Source organism: Cyprinus carpio, chromosome B9 (assembly GCF_018340385.1).
Source record: "Cyprinus carpio isolate SPL01 chromosome B9, ASM1834038v1, whole genome shotgun sequence".
In the NCBI taxonomy this organism is placed as follows: domain Eukaryota; kingdom Metazoa; phylum Chordata; class Actinopteri; order Cypriniformes; family Cyprinidae; genus Cyprinus; species Cyprinus carpio.
The window spans coordinates 31,758,094-31,776,618 of record NC_056605.1 but is presented as its reverse complement, the minus strand read 5'-3'; the positions used below and the strand labels follow the sequence as shown (position 1 = coordinate 31,776,618).

The following is an 18,525-nucleotide window of genomic DNA, read 5'->3' as shown; positions in this document are numbered from 1 at the left end:
AATAATTATATTAACACAGTATCATCGGAGTACTTTAAAATATACTGATCACTCCTGTTTAATCGACAGTCATCTGTATACAGAGTAAATAACATAGCAGAGCTTACACAACCCTGAGGTACACCAAGTCACAAACATTTGTTTTTACCTCTGTCGACAGGACATTGTTCACTTTAACCCTTTGGGTTCTATTGGTGAGAAAAGAGAGGTGCCATTTAATTAAGTATGGGTTCACGTCTAACTGTATTAGTTTAGACACAAGAGTGTTAACTTGAACAGTATCAAATGCAGGTGAAAAGTCAAGAAATAATACTCAGGGCTCTGAACCGGTTCAAGGAACGAAAACGAAAACCGGAAACGAAATAAATTTTGACAGGAACAGAAACAGAAACAGAAACAGAAACGAAATCAAATTTTATAGTTCCGAACAGAATCGAAAATTTGAAATGGCCATTAACCGGTTAATAACGTTATTTTATCGTTCCATTTAATATTTGAAATTTGCTGTCATCCAATCATGAATTCCAGTAGTACTATGCAAATGTGACGCTGAAGCCAACGAGTGAAATGTCCGCTCAGCTGTGAACTCATCGTACAGTAGGTAAGTCGCAATGGCAATGCACTGCCCTTAGAGTTTATCTGAGGATAGTGTAAGACGAATTCAACAGATCGCACACACCTGCAGCGCTTCTGTGAATGAAGAAAACAGAAAAACTATAGGCTTACATAAAAAGGAATATTGGCATATACTCTAAATATATTTCACTTAAATCATACTGACAGATTAACGAAACGAAAGAAAAAATGTGCTAAATTACGGTTCAAACAGCAGAGAGTAGTTTTCTTTATTTTGCAAAAGCTTTGCAGTTTTAATTATTTTGCAAAAGCTTGACAGCTTTGAATAATGTCTTGCTTCTGTATAACCAACCAGCGTTGGTATGACCATCGCACCGGCGCCTTACGCGCACACACAACATAATTTTGCTATATTGAAGCCTGTTCATTATCAAAATAAAATACAGTTAAAGAAACAAATAAAAAAGTAAACACTGCTCTGTTTTACAAAATTTGTTGCATTCAGCGTGACCGCGCCTCACTGTGCTGAAATAGCCGATGTGAAGGATGATGTTTTATGTCAATGAAAATACAAACACTATATAATAAATAATATTTTAGCATCCAGATACTTCGGGAATATGGAAACATTTGGATTCGTGCCGAATGAGAGAGGTACGCATCAGCTACACCTTAAATTAATTTGTTTTTGGATTGACGTTTTTTATTGCCTAAACTTTAGAGGATTTGTTTTGGAGAGAAACTAATAACTGTTTCTATAATGTTTGTAAACATTTTGCTTTAGCCTACAGGCATTTTAGCCTTCATTATTTCGGAAAGTAATAGGGCTAATAAAATGTGACGTGAGCCGCGACTTATGTTTTTTTCATTCTCAAAACGCAATATTATAATAAGCACACCCATCTGGACCAACAGCTTTTCTAGTATTAACAGACCGAAATGTCTTCCGCAACATCGATCACTATCTTTTGGGAGGAAGACGATACAATGTTAATAGTTCATTGTTGCTTGTGGCGTTCAAATCTTGTAAAAAATGTATTTAGTTCATTAAGCAAGCTGACTTTGTTGTCTGTTACAATACATTTGTTGGAAGAGGATAAACCTGTCATTTTTTTCATGGTATCCCAGACTTTCTTATTGTTTTTGGTTCTGAAGGCTTCTTCTAAGCACTGTCTGTGAGCTTCTTTAGCTTTCCTCATTTTACTTTTTAATTCTATTTCAGTATCTTTCATTTCTTTAGGATCTTTATTTCTAAATGCTACATTCCATCTATTTATAATTTCCTTAATATCCTTGGTGATGTAAGATTTATTGTTTGGATATACTTTGATATTCTTTGTAGGTATTACCAGTTGCACACAAAAGTTAATATAATCATTGATTACTTCAGTTCTTTCATCTAATGTTTCATCATGGAAAATTTCCCAGTTTGTACAATCAAAACAAGCTCTTAAGTTCTCTCTACTTTCATCTGACCATACTCTGATTACTTGAATAAATACAGGTGCATCTCAATAAATTAGAATGTCGTGGAAAAGTTATTTTATTTCAGTAATTCAACTCAAATTGTGAAACTTGTGTATTATATAAATTAAATGCACACAGACTGAAGTAGTTTAAGTCTTTGGTTCTTTTAATTGTGATGATTTTGGCTCACATTTAACAAAAACCCACCAATTCGCCATCTCAACAAATTAGAATATGGTGACATGCCAATCAGCTAATCAACTCAAAACACCTGCAAAGGTTTCCTGAGCCTTCAACATGGTCTCTCAGTTTGGTTCACTAGGCTACACAATCATGGGGAAGACTGCTGATCTGACAGTTGTCCAGAAGACAATCATTGACACCCTTCACAAGGAGGGTAAGCCACAAACATTCATTGCCAAAGAAGCTGGCTGTTCACAGAGTGCTGTATCCAAGCATGTTTACAGAAAGTTGAGTGGAAGGAAAAAGTGTGTAAGAAAAAGATGCACAACCAACCGAGAGAAGCGCAGCCTTATGAGGATTGTCAAGCAAAATCGATTCAAGAATTTGAGAGAACTTCACAAGGAATGGACTGAGGCTGGGGTCAAGGCATCAAGAGCCACCACACACAGACGTGTCAAGGAATTTGGCTACAGTTGTCGTATTCCTCTTGTTGAGCCACTCCTGATCCACAGACAACGTCAGAGGCATCTTACCTGGGCTAAGAAGAAGAAGAACTGGACTGTTGCCCAGGGGTCCAAAGTCCTCTTTTCAGATGAGAGCAAGTTTTGTATTTTATTTGGAAACCAAGGTCCTAGAGTCTGGAGGAAGGGTGGAGAAGCTCATAGCCCAAGTTGCTTGAAGTCCAGTGTTAAGTTTCCACAGTCTGTGATGATTTGGGGTGCAATGTCCTCTGTTGGTGTGGGTCCATTGTGTTTTTTGAAAACCAAAGTCACTGCACCCGTTTACCAAGAAATTCTGGAGCACTTCATGTTTCCTTCTGCTGACCAGCTTTTTGAAGATGCTGATTTAAATGATCATGGTGTTTGTGTGCTTGACTGGCCAACAAACTCACCAGACCTGAACCCCAGAGAGAATCTATGGGGTAGTGTCAAGAGGAAAATGAGAAACAAGAGCCCAAACAATGCAGATGAGCTGAAGGTCACTGTGAAAGAAACCTGGGCTTCCATACCACCTCAGCAGCGCCACAAACTGATCACCTCCATGCCACGCCGAACTGAGGCAGTAATTAAAGCAAAAAGAGCCCCTACCAAGTATTGAGTACATGTACAGTAAATGAACATACTTTCCAAGAAGGCCAACAATTCACTAAAAATGTGTTTTTTTTTTTTTTATTGGTCTTATGAAGTATTCTAATTTGTTGAGATTTTTGTTACATGTGAGCCAAAATCATCACAATTAAAAGAACCAAAGACTTAAACTACTTCAGTCTGTGTGCAATGAATTCATTTAATACACGAGTTTCACAATTTGAGTTGAATTACTGAAATAAATGAACTTTTCCACGACATTCTAATTGATTGAGATGCACCTGTATGTATAAATATTTACATATAATATTTATGTTGAATTTTTGATATAGTAGTTAAATTTATATCCATTTATCTATCTGTGTGTGTCACACAATTATATGTACTACAGAAATTAAATTTTTTTATTTTATTTATGCATTATATTATTACTTAATATCATATTAAGTTATATTTTTATTGGCAACAAAACTATACTAATACATTGTGAACATTTGATATCTCACTCAACATTACTTCATCCAGAAAGCATCCAGATACAGTCTGAGGTCTGCTCAGTAGAAGCTGACTAAAAGAGCAGCCTCGGTGCCTCATGCAGCGCTCGATTCATCAGACGGATCCTGTGGGCCGATGCCAGCGCTGGGGTTATGCACACAAGATGATTGTGTATCATATTTTACACTCTTGGACTTCAATATGTAACCGATTTTCCATGAGAGGCGCTCCAGTGAGAAAACGCGGCCAAGAACACGTAATGTAAGTGTAATTTATGTAGCTTTCATGAGAGAACAGCGTGTGTGGAGACGACTCACAGGTGGCAGGATCTGAGACTGGGAAATAATGCTGTTGGGAAGGCTGTTCGGGCGGCTCGCGCTGGAAACCTCCACCCATGTGACCTGGAAGCCTGTGATGGGCTGAAGCGGCTGCTGAGGAGGCGACATCCAGTGGAGAGGAGACGTCAGGTTTCAGTTTTGCGTCGTTGAAGGACGCCGTCAGATTCTCAGGCTTCGCTAAAACCTTCGCCGGCGCTGAGAGTTTTAGAAAAACATCAAACATATCAGGAGACCACACAAAAATACACTAAACACTCATCAGACTGTAGGAATGAGGTGTCAGACAGAGGACATAGCAATTTTTATAAATATACTGCATAATGACAAAAATACATAAATATTACGAAAAATATGGGAACTAATCACTGAATTGAATTAACTGAGGGTTTCATTTTAAGCACTTAGTACCAAGGTTATTATTGTTAACTAAGACTAAACACATTTTGAAAACTTTTGCAGTGCTTGAAATAAAATATGAACAACTTATTTTGTTTCAGTCAGTTGCCAAGGCAACATTTCTCAACTTCATTCCAAGTCGATTGTACTTAAAATAACTAGATTAAAATTTAAATAAAAATGAATAAAATAGTTATATTAACAAAAAAAAAAAACTAACAAAGGTGAAGACATGCAAAAAAAAAAAATAATAATAATAATAATAATAATTAATTAAAAGGGAAAATAAAACTAATAATAATATTTTATTTTGTGAAGTGAAAACAATTTATTTAATTGATGGAAAGAAGTAATTTTAAATTTATTTTAATTTTTTATATTCTATAATAGTATATCAATGATAATAAAATACTACTGGTATGGGCTTAAAAGAACACTTCATCTCAGTTTAATTACTGTTAAGTACAGTGAACTGAAAAAAAACAACATTTATATAAATTGACAAATTATAAATGTTATCTAAAAATAAATGTTAACAGAAATAAACTAATTAAAAAAAACTTCAGTTATATTTTCAGTAAATATTTCAGTTGCTAAAGCAATGTTTCTAAGTTTAGTGTGAAGTACTAAAACTACTTAATCTAAAAACTGAAAAAAAGATGAATTAAAAACATTTTTAAAAAAACTTTAAAAACTATATAACATTTTAAAAAACTTAAAATTACAAAACCACAACAAAATTAATGAAAAAAAAATGCAATAAACTATTAGAAATTAAAAAAATCTAATGACAAAAACAACAAAAATATTAAAATGCTAACTTAAAATTAATTAATTTATAAAATACAAAACAGAACTTTGGGTGTACAGCAATAAACAATACGTGCTATATAAATTCATCATTCATTCATCCATTCATTCATTATAATATAGTAACAAAAATACATTTTCTCTTAAATAAACCAAATTTTTTTCTCACTTTAATCTCTCAAATGTCATATTTCAAGCTAAATGCATGACCTGTATGAAGCCACATCCTGAAAACAAACTCTCCTAATGAGTGATAAGCGTCTCTGTTCTTACGTGTGTCTCCGGGACAGGCGATGGGTTTGACGCTCTTGCTCTGGAGAGTCGTGCAGGACGGTGTCAGGAAGCTGATGCTCTCGTCTTTGGAGCGTCGTTTAGCACTGAGCGTGTGAACGGTGACCCTGTACTTACAGGAGAACAGCAGACCCGGGAGATTGATGAAGTTCTCCTGCAGAAGAGAAACACGTTTATCAGAGTGACCTGTGGAAGAATACAACTACAATTGTACATTTTATGAAGAAAAGTATGGAAGCAGATTAGTCTCAAATATAATTCACGCAAAAAACACGATTCACACATGCGTAGACAATTTCACATGCATGAAACCTAATTCACATACACACAAAAAAAATTCTCGTGCATGAAAAAAAAAATATATTCACAAAAAGCAATTCACATGCACAAAATAAAATTATATATTCATAAAAATACATTTCACAAATGCAAAACACAATTCGTAGATATACAACTGTGCACAAAAACCTTTGAATGTTTAAAATGTACGAGTGTCTGAATGTACAAATCGTCATTTACTACGAATCCCACTCGGATTTGTGTGTGTGTGTTTTTGAGACTTTCCTGGCAGAGCTCTCTTCCCACGTGGGTCTGTCTTACTCTTTAGCCAATCAGATGCGAGCTTACCATTCAACCAATCATATCATAAGCCACTGAGACTGCATTCAATGAGCACGATTCTGCGCACCTTTTGCGCAATATGGGATTAATTAGAACGGAAATTAAGCCTTTACATCAGTAATCCCATAGACAGTAAAAGAAATGGACACAGCGACCCAATTGGAACTCAGTGAAGCCCATTTTTAGCGATTTTTAGCACTTCCGTTTCTGACGTGCAGACTCAAACTAAGGAAGCTACTCTCCTTGAATGCAATCTCAGTGGCTTATGATATGATTGGTTGAATGGTAAGCTCGCATCTGATTGGCTAAAGAGTACGACAGACCCACGTGGGAAGAGAGCTCTGCCAGGAAAGTCTCAAAAAACACACACACACACAATCCGAGTGGATCGTAGTAAATGACGATTCGTACATTCAGACACTCGTACATTTTTAAACATTCAAAGGTTTTTGTGCACAGTTGTATATCTACAAATTGTGTTTTGCATTTGTGAAATGCATTTTTATGAATATTAATTTTATTTTGCGCATGTGAATTGCTTTTTGTGAATATATTATTTGTGTTCACGCACGTGAATTTTTTTTGTGTGTACGTGAATTAGGTTTCATGCATGTGAAATTGTCTACGCATGTGTGAATCGTGTTTTTTGCGTGAATTATATTTGAGACTAATCTGCTTCCATAGAAAAGTGGTGTTTGTTCATGCAAATGTCTCATGTATGATGCTAATGTGTTCCAGTTAGCAACTACCTCAAAACACAGTCCCAAGCAACATCTAAAGATATGGAAGGTGGATAGGGCCAAAAGTCTTTACACAAAACCTGTGAAATTTGACTGTGTCAACTCTAGTGTTTATCCACATTAATGTGACAACACACACAGCAGCCAATTAAATTTCTGTATTTGAGACCATAATTGCATAATTGGTTTAGTTTAACATTCTTTTTCTTAATTTACATTGCGACATTAATTTACTCTAGCACAATAGATATAAGTGAAGCAATGCCACAATAAACTAAAGAACTGATTCGTATGTGGCTAAATCTAGCGGCGAATCTGCTTTAAAATGTATTGCATGTTCGAACACAGCCAGAATTTGTCTTAACATGGTACATTTTTGCATCTTCACACATACTAAAGAAACGTGACAAAAACCTTAGAAACTGCAGAGCAACATTCTAGCAATCCCATAGCAACTAGTACACCTTAGAAACTGCATAGCAACACCTTAGCAATCACCTAGAACATCTTAAAAACTACATCAAGCCCTAGGAACCACTCAGAACACCTTAAAAACTGCACAGCAACACATTATCAACCACCTATAACATCTTAGCAACTACATAACAATGGCCTAGCAACCAGCCGGAATGCCTTAGAAACTACATACTGTAGCAATGCTCTAGCAACCATCTAGAACACCTTAGAAACTACTCAGTAACACCTTAGAAGCCACCTACAACACCTTAGCAACCCCATAGCAATGTCCTGACAACCACCCAGAATACCTTAGAAATTGCATAGTAACACCCTAGCAATCAGCTTGAACACTATAGCAACCCCATAGCAACATCCCGGCATGATTTAGAAACTGCATAGCAACACCAAGAACACCTTAGTTACCCCATAGCAATGTCCTGGCAACCAGTCAGAACGCCTCAGGAACTGCATAGCAACACCCTAGCAGCCACCCAGGACAGAAAACATTAGAGACTGTATAGCAACACTGAGAACATCTTAGCACCATAGCAATGTCCTAGCAACCAGTCAGAACACCCTAGAAACAACACAGCAACCAACCAGAAATACATAACCCCATAGCAACATCCTAGCAACCACCTAAAAACACTTTAAAACACTGCCTACCAACACCTATAGCACCTTAGCGGACACCCTGGCAACCACCCCCAACACTCTAGCTTTCCCCCCCCCTAGCAACCGCAACACTCATCAATGACATTTAACAAGCAAACATCGATCCCATTATCTTTGGATCTATTATTCTTATTATTTAGAATTTAATTTATTGTCTAATTTGTAGTCTAATTTAGAAAAATAACAATGATTTTAATGCACTTTTTGCCACAATGTTTTCAAAACATGGTGGTAGAAAATATTAATTGAAGTGTCTGTATGTCATTTTTTCATATATTAAAGTGTTTAAGTTAATAACTGTAGGTCAATATTTAAATTTACGACTATATGTAGTGCTATAGTGCATATGTATTTTATTTAATTTTTTTTCTTTAAGGTTAGCATAAGTTTAGAAAAAAACATTACTAATTGATAAAACAGTGAGATGCAGAATGAAATAATATCTTAACCTTTTTAAAGCACAAACTAGAAAATTTAAATAATTTAATTTATTATTATTATTATTATCATTATCATTATCATTATTTATTATTATTATTATTATTTATATTTCTAAATTTTAGTCCAGTTTAGTTAAAGTAAAAATGTTTTTATTTTATTTAATGTATTTTTTTAGTCATGATGCACAAAGCGAATGCGTGTTTCCTAGCAGCTAGCGCGCGGCTCGGGGCCGCAGGTTAAGGCTCCGCTGGGGCCACTCTGGGGGTTTGATAAATTCACTCCCGCTTCCTGGAATTATGTATTTTAATGCCTGTGTTTTCTTAGGCACTGGAGCACATTCTGAGCACATCATCCTGAAAACAACACACGCTAATCAGCTGCAGTAATGAAGAGAAATGAACACTAACACAAACCTGAGTCAGTGATTTCTGCGGCGCTCCGCTTCGGTTGTGGCTGCAGTATTCAGGCGTCCACTGAACGTGATAGCGGTTCACAGCAGCATCTGCAAACCAAACATCAACACAACTTAAATATCTTTTACAGTACAGTTTTTTACAGTACAACAACAATTTTACAGTAGATAACTTTCAAATTTAGTACATTACACATTGTTAGGTAACATAATCAGACTACTTTTAATTCCTTTTAGATTACTTTTGATGTAACTAATTTTTCACATGGTTTTAAAAACAGTTGTTTAATTTATATCATATTGATAATAACAGACAAAGAGCACACATTTTATTTTTTTCACAAAACTAATCGAACGTCACTGTGTTTAGAAAACATAGAGGGGTAAAAAAAAGTGAATTAAATCATTGTTATTTTTCTAAATTGGACGAAAAATTTAGAAATATAAATAATAATTTTAAAAATAAAATCATAATAATGAAATAATGATAATGATAATAATAAATTAAATTATTTTAATTTTTCTAGTTTGTGCTTTAAACAAGGTTTAAGATATATTATTTCCTTCTGCATCTCATCTGTTTTATCAACTAGTAATTTTTTCTAAATTATGCTGAATTAAAGAAAAAATACTATAAAAGACATATGCACTATAGCACTCATATAGTCGTAAATCTAAAAATATTGGATCCGACAGGGCGGTTATTAACTTAAATAAAACTTCTTATTATATGAAAAAAGACCATACAGACACTTCAATTTAATATATTTCTACACCATGTTGTTGAAAACATCGTGGCAAAAAAAGTGCATTAAAATCAGTGGGTATTTCTCGGAAATTAGGACTTACAATTAGACCATAAATTAAATTCTAAATACCTAAGAATAATATATCTATAACATAGATAAAATAAAATGTATTTTCTAGATGAGTTTTAGCACCCTGCACCGCTCATTGCTTTATCAACTAGTCATTCCCTAAATTAGACTAAATAAAAAATAGAAAAAACTTATATTTATTATTTGAAAATTCATTGCTTGGACTACACAAAAGTTGAAGACTATTTGTCTATTTTGACAGTCCTGCATCTTAATTTTGTATCAACTAGCAGGTGTTTTATAAATTAAAAAACTAAATTAAAATATATGGAAAAGGAAAATGGCCATGGAAATGTGCATGAAAAAAGTGCATTCAAATCATTTCAAGATTCGAGTTGCATGAAGAGCAAATAATGAGTTTTTGTTTGAATTTTTTTCTGGAGTTTTTTTATTGTTGTTTATTATCTTTAATTTTCTAGGAAAAAGGAATTTTTGTGTGAACAGTTTCCTCACTCCTGCACTGCGATTACAGAACAGTAAGAGGCTCGCTGCGCTAATCAGCAGTGTGGTTATGCAACGCCTCCCGGTATTATTCATCAAACTGCGCGTTTTTGGATGGTCCAAACGATACATTTCAGATTAATAATAGAGTATGCTCGGGCCCTTCAGAGGGGACTTTAACTGCGGTCGGCCAGATAAAAGAGCCTTTGAAGGAGGACGATGTGAAAAAGCTCTCAGAACATTTTCTGGAGGCAAGAAACAAGGAATCGCAGCTGGAGATGAAGAAAAAATTCAGAGTTTAATAAACAAGAAGCTGAAAAAATGCTTTCTTCTTTCGCATGCCGTAGTCACAGGAACCATCCACTGAATAACTGAACCATTTTCTAGATGTGAATATAAAGTTAAAGGACATTTTTGTTATCCTGCATCTCGACATTTTTATCTAGTAATTTTCTAGACCGAAATAATAAAAAAATTAGGGAAAAAATTTACTTTTGTAGTTGTGCTTTACAAAAGTTTTTTCAACTAGTAATTTTTTAAAATTAGAAAAAAAAATAATAATAAATAAATACGTATATAATAATAAATAATTTTCTTGTTAGTGCCATCCTGCATCTCACTATTTTATCAATTAATATTTTTTTTCTAAATAACACCACATCAAAAATGAGAAAAATAAATGAAATAATAAATAAATAAATAAATAAATAAATAAATAAATAAATAAAATCATTCCAAAATTTATGAAATGTTTAAAATAATTTTCCATCCTGCATCTCACTGCTTTATCAACTAGTCATCTTTCTAAATTAAACTAAATGAATAAAAATTTGAAATTTAATGAATAAATAATACATTAAGTTATTCTAAATCTTCTAGTTTGTGCTACAAACATTTCAAGATTTTTTTTTATTGTCAAGATAGTTTTGAAATTTGAAACTAAATTAAATAATAAATTAATAATAAATTAAATTATTCTAGTTTGTGCTAGAAAAATGTCATCCTGCCTCTCACTGATTATTCAACTAGTTTCCAAAGAAAAAAAAAGAAAATAAACACCAACTAGCTAATTATTATTTCTAGCTGGAATATCTTGAGTGTGAGTGTGTGATTTCTGGCTGAAGCAGAAGTGAGATTTAGTTCAGATTGGGAGCAAGAATAAAAAGTGCTGAGTTAGGATCTGAGTCAGCAGAAGAATCACAATCAGCAGCTCCAGACGGAGCATCATCATCAGGTCTCGCTTCAGAGCAGCGGGGGGGATACGGCTCCACAGGAGCGCGAGGGTTTTTAATATTACCACTCCAGAACAGACCGCGAGGGGATTTCAGCAATTAAACTCAGCTTACAAGCTACTGAAAACACAACATGTGAGGTCCTTCTCAGCGCCTGTGTGGGACCATTCAGAAACCAGTTAAAAAAGACTAATCTGAACTTAACTGCAATTAAAATGTGAAGTAAAAAAAACCTAAAAAAAACTAAGGATGTAAAATTAAAGCTGAATAAATTCAAATTACTTCACATCACTAATGTTGCTGTAGTTTTTAACAATATATTTATATTTCTTTATGGATCACCCATATACAGCAAATGCATTATTTCCAAAAACATTACATGCTATTAATAATCAAGTTGAAAAATTTAATTTAGATATTAACTGAAAACTGAAGATTTTCATGAGCCACATCAAAAGACCAAAAAAAAGAACACTTCATTTCATAGAATGCTCTAATTTGTAAATATTAATGGATACATATTTAAAATGTTATTTAAATCATCCAGTATTTAAATAAATAAAATGTAAGCAATATTTTGCATTTTCTTTATTTCACTGATTAAATAAATAAAACTAATAATAAATAAATAAATTAATTAATTCCCAATTTTCTAGGTTGTGGTATAAAATAATTAAATTCTAAATTATAATTATAATGTAATGGCTTAAAATTAAATGTGTTTTAATGGCTGGTAATTAATGAATGTATTGAACTTACATTGATATCCATCTATTTTTTCTAAATAAATCAATAAAAACTAATCAGTCATCCAATAATTACTCTAAAAACTAAAAATGATTCTAAAAGAGAGGTCTCCACTGACTCAGAGTTGTACTGTGAATTGATCGATTGACGAAATGTTGAAAATGACTTGATTCACAGAAAAACAATGAATCACAGGAGGAAGTTCATCAGACTGACGATGAGTGTAATTGTGTTTGGTTGAAATGTGTGCTGTTGTTGTGTGTGTGTGTGTGTGTGTGTGTGTGTGTTGTGTTGTGTGTGTGGTTATATGTTAGTTGTTGTTGTGTGTGTGTTGTTGTGTGTGTTAATGTGTGTGTGTTTGTGTTGTTTGTTGTGGTGTGTGTGTGTGTGTTGATGTGTTTATGTAACCTGTGTGTGTGTGTTGCTGTTGTGTTGTTGTGTGTGTGTGTGTGTGTTGCTGTGTGTTGTTGTGTGTGTGTGTGTGTGTGTGTGTGTGTGTGGGTGTGTGGTGTGTGTGTGTGTGGGTTGTGTGGTTTGTGTGTGTGTGTTGTGTGTTGATGTGTAAGTTATGTGTGTGGTGTTGCTTGGTGTTGTTGTTGGTGTGTGTACTGTGTGTGTGGTGTGTGTTGTGTGGTGTGTGTGTGTTGATGTGTCATGTTAATGTTGTGGTGGGTGTTTGTGTGTGGTTGTTGTGGGTGTGTGGTGTGTGTGGGTGTGTGTGGTGTGTGGTGTGTTGTGTTGTGTGTTGTGGTTATAGGTTAGTAGTTTTGTTGTTGTGTGTGTTTGTTGTGTGTGTTAATGTGTGTGGTTCTGTTGGGTTGTGTTGGTGTGTTGTGGTTGTGTGTGTGTGTGTGTGGTGTGTGTGTGTGTTGGGTGGTTTGGGGTGGTGTGGTTGATGTGTAAGTTAATGTGTGTGTTTGCTGTGTGGTTGTTGTTGTGTGTGTGTGTGTGTGTGTGTGTTTGTTTGTGTGTGGTGTGTTTGTGTTGTGTGTGTTGGTTGTTGGAGTGTATGTTATTGTGTGTGTGTTTGCTGTGTGTTTTTGTGTGGCTGTTGTGTGTGTGTGTTTGTGTGTGTGTGTGTTTGTTTGTGTGTGTGTGTGTGTGTTGTGTGTTTGTGGGTGTGTGTGTTTGTATTTTGTGTTGTTTGTTGTGTGTTGTGGTGTTGTGTTGTGTGGTGTTTGTGTGTGTGTGTGTGTGTGTGGGTTGATGTGTGGTGTGGGTGTGATGTGGTGTTTGTGTGTGTGTGTGTGGGTGGGTTTTTGGATATTTGGTTGTTGTGTGTGTTGATTGTGTGTGGTGGTGTGTGTGTGTGGGTGTTGTGTTGTGGGTGTGGTTTGTGGTGGTTGTGTGTTTTTGTGTTGATGTGTAAGTTAATGTGTGTGTTTTGCTTGTGTGTTTTTGTTGTGTGTGGGGTGTGTGTGTTGTGTGGTTGTGTTGGTGTGTTGATTGTGTAAATTTTAATGTGTTGTGTGTTGCTGTGTTGTGTGTTGTGTGTGTGGTGTTTGTTTTGTGTGTGTGTTGTTTTGATGTGTGTGGTGTGTGGTGTTGTGTGTGTGTTGTGTGTTTGTGTGTGTGTGTGTGTGTTGGTGGTGTTGTTTTTTTGTGTTGTGTGTGTGTGTGTGGTTGTGTGTGTGTTGTGTTGTGTGTGTTTTGTGTTTGTGTTGTTTTGTGTGTGGTGTGTGTGGTGTGTGTGTGTGTGTGTGTGTGTTTGTGTGTGTGTGTGTGTGTGTGTGTTGTTGTTTGTGGTTGTGTTGGTGTGTGTGTGTGTTTATTGTGTGTGTTGTTTATGTTGTTTGAATGTGTGGTGTGTTTGTTTTTTTTGTGACATATCAGGACACAACTTTGTATAATGACATTGGGTAATGACACAGTTATTACAAGGATTGAGGGTGACTTATGAGGACAAACCCATGTCCCCATTTTTCCAAAACGCTTAATAAACCATACAGTATTAGTTTTTTTGTGAAAGGTAAAAATGCACAAAGTTTTACTTGGTTAATTGGTTAGGTTTTTCTTGTAGGGTTGGTTTTTTGGGGATAGAATATATACAGTTCGTACAGTTTTTAAAAACCATTTAAGCCTATGGGATGTCCCCACTTTTCACAAAAAACCACACGTGTGTTTGTGTGTGTGTGTTGGTGTGTTGTGTGTTGGTTGTTATGTGTGGATGTGTGTTGTGTGTGTTGTGTGTGTGGTGTACCTCCTCTCTTCTTTCCAGTAGATGAGGACCTGTAGCTGGTGTCGTCCTGGTATAATACTTTGTGTGCCGACCTCCAGCGCTCCGGCGGCTCGCTTCATCGACACCAAACCCAGATCAGCAGTCTCCAGTCTCCTCAGCTTAGATACGGTACCTAATGCAAAATCAACACAAAACCCGATTCACACCCCAACACACATCTAGAAAACAACCAGAGACACAAAGCGGGGAGTCACACTCCTAGTGTGTTATCCAGGGACATCTAGTCCAGTTTTCTAAATGATGTATTCCTGTCTGAGCTGCAAAAATTGGGAAACATTATTATTTTTAAATGCTTTTAAATAAGTCTCTTCCACTCACCAAGGCTGCATTTATTTGATAAAAAATACTGTAAAATTGTGAAATACTATTATAACTTTAAATAACTGTTTTCTATGTGAATATGTGCCAAAATGTAATTTCTGATGCAATAATCAGAATACTGTAAAATTGTGAAATGAACAGCATATTTGAATGTTTTCTGAAATTCATGTGACACTGAAGTCCTGGGAGTAATGATTTGTGAAAATACATCCCCTGCGCATCACAGAAATAAATTACAGTTTAACAGATCTTCACATAGAAACACAGCTGTTTTAAAATTGTAACTTGTATTTCACAATTTTTACTGTATTTTTTTAATCAAATAAATGTTTAGCCCTTTTGTTGTTGTTTGTTTTTTTTTGTAATTTTTTTTTTTTTTTTTTTTTTGTTATTTTTTTTTTTTTTTTTTTTGTTGTTGTTTGTGTGGGTTTTTTTTTCTTGTTTTGTGAGCAGAAGAGGCTGTTTCATTTTTTTATTTTTAATGTCTTTCTTTAAAAGTTTTGTAAATGGTTCATAATTTGTTTCACTCAGAATCATCTACTATCTGATTTTCTCAAATAATTGGAAAGAAGAGGCCAGTAACGGTGAGTGAGGTCTGAATGGGGTCAGCACTGTTTGTTGTTGTTGGTTTGTTGGGCAGTTGTCTGTTTTTTGGTTTTTGTGATGCCAGTAACACTGAGGAGGCTTTGCTGTTTTCTTCAGGTTTCGGATCTGACCCCAGTAAGAGACGGCCTGGACCTGGCCACGACTGTTAGCTTTTTGTTTGACCTGAAGACCTTTCCAGATCCACCGAGCTTCTGGCCTAACCACAGAACAAAACCAGACATTTAAACCTTCACACAGTCTCAGTTCATCAAGCGTTCAAAACTACATCACTATATTACACTCAACACATCTGTCTTCATCTGTGCAAATATCATCTTATTCCCAAAAATCATGTAAATTTAATATATGGGAATTTACTGCTATGAATTTTTATTTGTTACATATATTAAATTACATATATATGACATACATTTTCATTATACAACAAACATTCTGACATTAACAAAATACAGTACATTTTTTGATATATTATATATATAATATTTTTTGACATTCAATATACAATCTTTGACATATATTGAACATGTATATATTTTCCATATTTAATCATATTATATATTTTAGATTTTCAAATAATAGTCATTTATTACTTTTGTTTATGCAGTAATAGTTTAAATATTTAATATTTAAAGGGATTACTCCAACCCCAAAATGAAAATGAATGTCATTAATCAACTTACCCTCATGTCGTTTCCAAACCCGTAAAAGCTTTGTTTCATCTTTGTAACACAATTTAAGATATTTTTGGCATGAAAACCGGGAGGGCTTGTGACTGTCCCATAGACTGCCAAATAAATATCAGTGTCAAGGTCCAGAAAAGATATGAAAGCATCGTCAGAATACTCCATCTGCCATCGCGGCTGATAAAGAAGAGCATACACAGCCTACGGTGGATATGATAGACACAGAGGAGACCGCTGACAAAGGAATATTGAATAAAGCCTCGTTATTTTTTCTGTGGTTCTCCTTCGCTTACAAAAAGTGTTTTTTTGCGTGCATATCAACCCTGATTGCAATGTCTGATGGGCAGATGGAGTATTCTGACGACGACTGTTTCATGAAAAATTTTTCTGGACCTTGACACTGTTGTTTTATTTGGCAGTCTATGGACAGTCAACAAGCCTCCGGGGGGGGTTTTTTTCATCCAAAATTATCTTAAATTGTGTTTCTGAAGACGAACCGGAGCTTTTAGGTGTTGTGGAACGATTTTTGGTGTGGGGTACGTGACTTAATGACACAATTGTCCATTTTTGGGGTGGAGCATCCATTTAACATATTTAATTTATAATTTATGTTGTTGGTAATTTACATTTCATTTATATTTATATATACATTCAACATGTTTGACATGTTCAATATATATATTGTCTCCAACTTGTTCATTTGCATAATGTATTTGACAGATTTACATATACAGTACAGTGTCAAAAGTTTGGAAAGCATTATTTGTTTTTAATGTTTTTTGAAGCAAGAAGTTTCTTTCTGCTCATCAAGCCTGCATTTATTTGTATCAAAAATACAGAAAAAACAAATGTAATTATTTTTGAACATATATTTATTTGATTAACAATTTAAAATAATTGGTTTATATTATACTTTACACATGATTCATTTATTTCTGTGATGGCAAAGCTGAATTTTTTAGGATCATTCATACCCCCACATGAATCCTTGGGTAGAAATCATTCTAATATGATGATTCTTATTATCAAGTTGGAAACAGGTTCTGCTGCTTAATATTTTTTCAGAAACATGTGATACTTTTTTAGGATACTTTGATGATAAAAAGTTAAAAAAAAAAAAAAAAAAGAAGCTATGTTGTTTTTAAAATATGATTCATATTGTTGTAATAACATATACCACTACTGGTTCAGTAACGTGTTTGTGGTGTGTCAGTTACATTTTTTTTTTCGTTGCGCGCTTTTTTTTTTAAAATTTAAATCAATACGGTTTTTATTCAGCAAGGAGCCGGTGGTTAAATGGAATAAAAAGTGATAGTAAAGAAAATATATTATTAGCATATAGATTTATGTATAATTTTTTTTTTTATTTTGAATATAAATGCAGTTCCTTTTTAACCTTTTTATTTCATCAAAATATATTAGACAGCAGAAACTGTTTCCAACACTCATAATAAATCCAGAATATTAGAATGATTTCTAAATGATCATGTGATAGACTGGGAGGTGTACATGTGACACTGAAGGCTGGGAGTAATGATGCTGAAAATTTCAGCTTTGGCATCTACCGGAATGTTAAATTATTTTTTAAAGTTTATTCAAATAGAAACTATTTATATTTTAAGTTGTAATAATATTGTTCATCTAGTTTGTACTTTTTTTTTTCTGTATTTTTGATCAAATAAATGCAGGCTTTGATTGAGCAGCAAAGAGACTTCTTTCAAAAACATAAAAAATCAGTAATGTTTTCCAAACTTTTGACCTTGTAATGGTATATACATTTTAACATATCTGGCTATACTTTTAATGTAATTTATTTTAGATTCAATGTTTCCATATATCTTACATATTATTCAATATATAATAAATTTACTGTGTTTAATGTATTATATATACTAGTGATATAACATTTAAATATCTTATATATTCAGTATATAATATTTCTGACAGTTAATGTATAATACATCTCACATATATTTAATATGTAATATATTTATCATATTTAATATACATATATTTGATGACACACACACACACACACACACATATATATAAAGATATTTGTCATATATTTAATATATGATGTATCAGACAAATATTTACTATATAATTACCTAACATATTTAATATATAAAATATCTGGCATATGGCAAGGGACATTAATTTTAATTTCAATGAAACGTATAACAAATACAATTCATATCAGTAAATTTACAAATACATTTTTTTTATGAATAATCTAGAGATAATTGTGAGTTTCTTGTGAACTTGTTTGATTTCTTTGGTTTTATTGCTGGTTTCTAACAGAATAACAGAGTTTGCTGTTAAAGACCGTCATGAGCTGCTGGTTCTGGAAGAGCGTTCAGACCTCAGAATGACCGCTGAACTC

At 34.0% G+C, this 18,525-nt stretch overlaps 1 protein-coding gene across 1 annotated transcript in view; it reads right to left on the bottom strand.

Annotated features, from left to right (window-relative positions):
* Window positions 1-18,525, bottom strand: part of LOC109090048 (anosmin-1) — a gene marked incomplete at its 5' end in the record, with an annotated part of 56,419 nt that overhangs the window by 20,572 nt on the left and 17,322 nt on the right. The window contains 7 exon segments of the mRNA XM_042730449.1: window positions 4,127-4,285; window positions 4,287-4,342; window positions 5,627-5,798; window positions 8,994-9,082; window positions 14,491-14,503; window positions 14,505-14,641; window positions 15,619-15,652. Coding sequence (XP_042586383.1) covers window positions 4,127-4,285; window positions 4,287-4,342; window positions 5,627-5,798; window positions 8,994-9,082; window positions 14,491-14,503; window positions 14,505-14,641; window positions 15,619-15,652 — 660 coding nt within the window.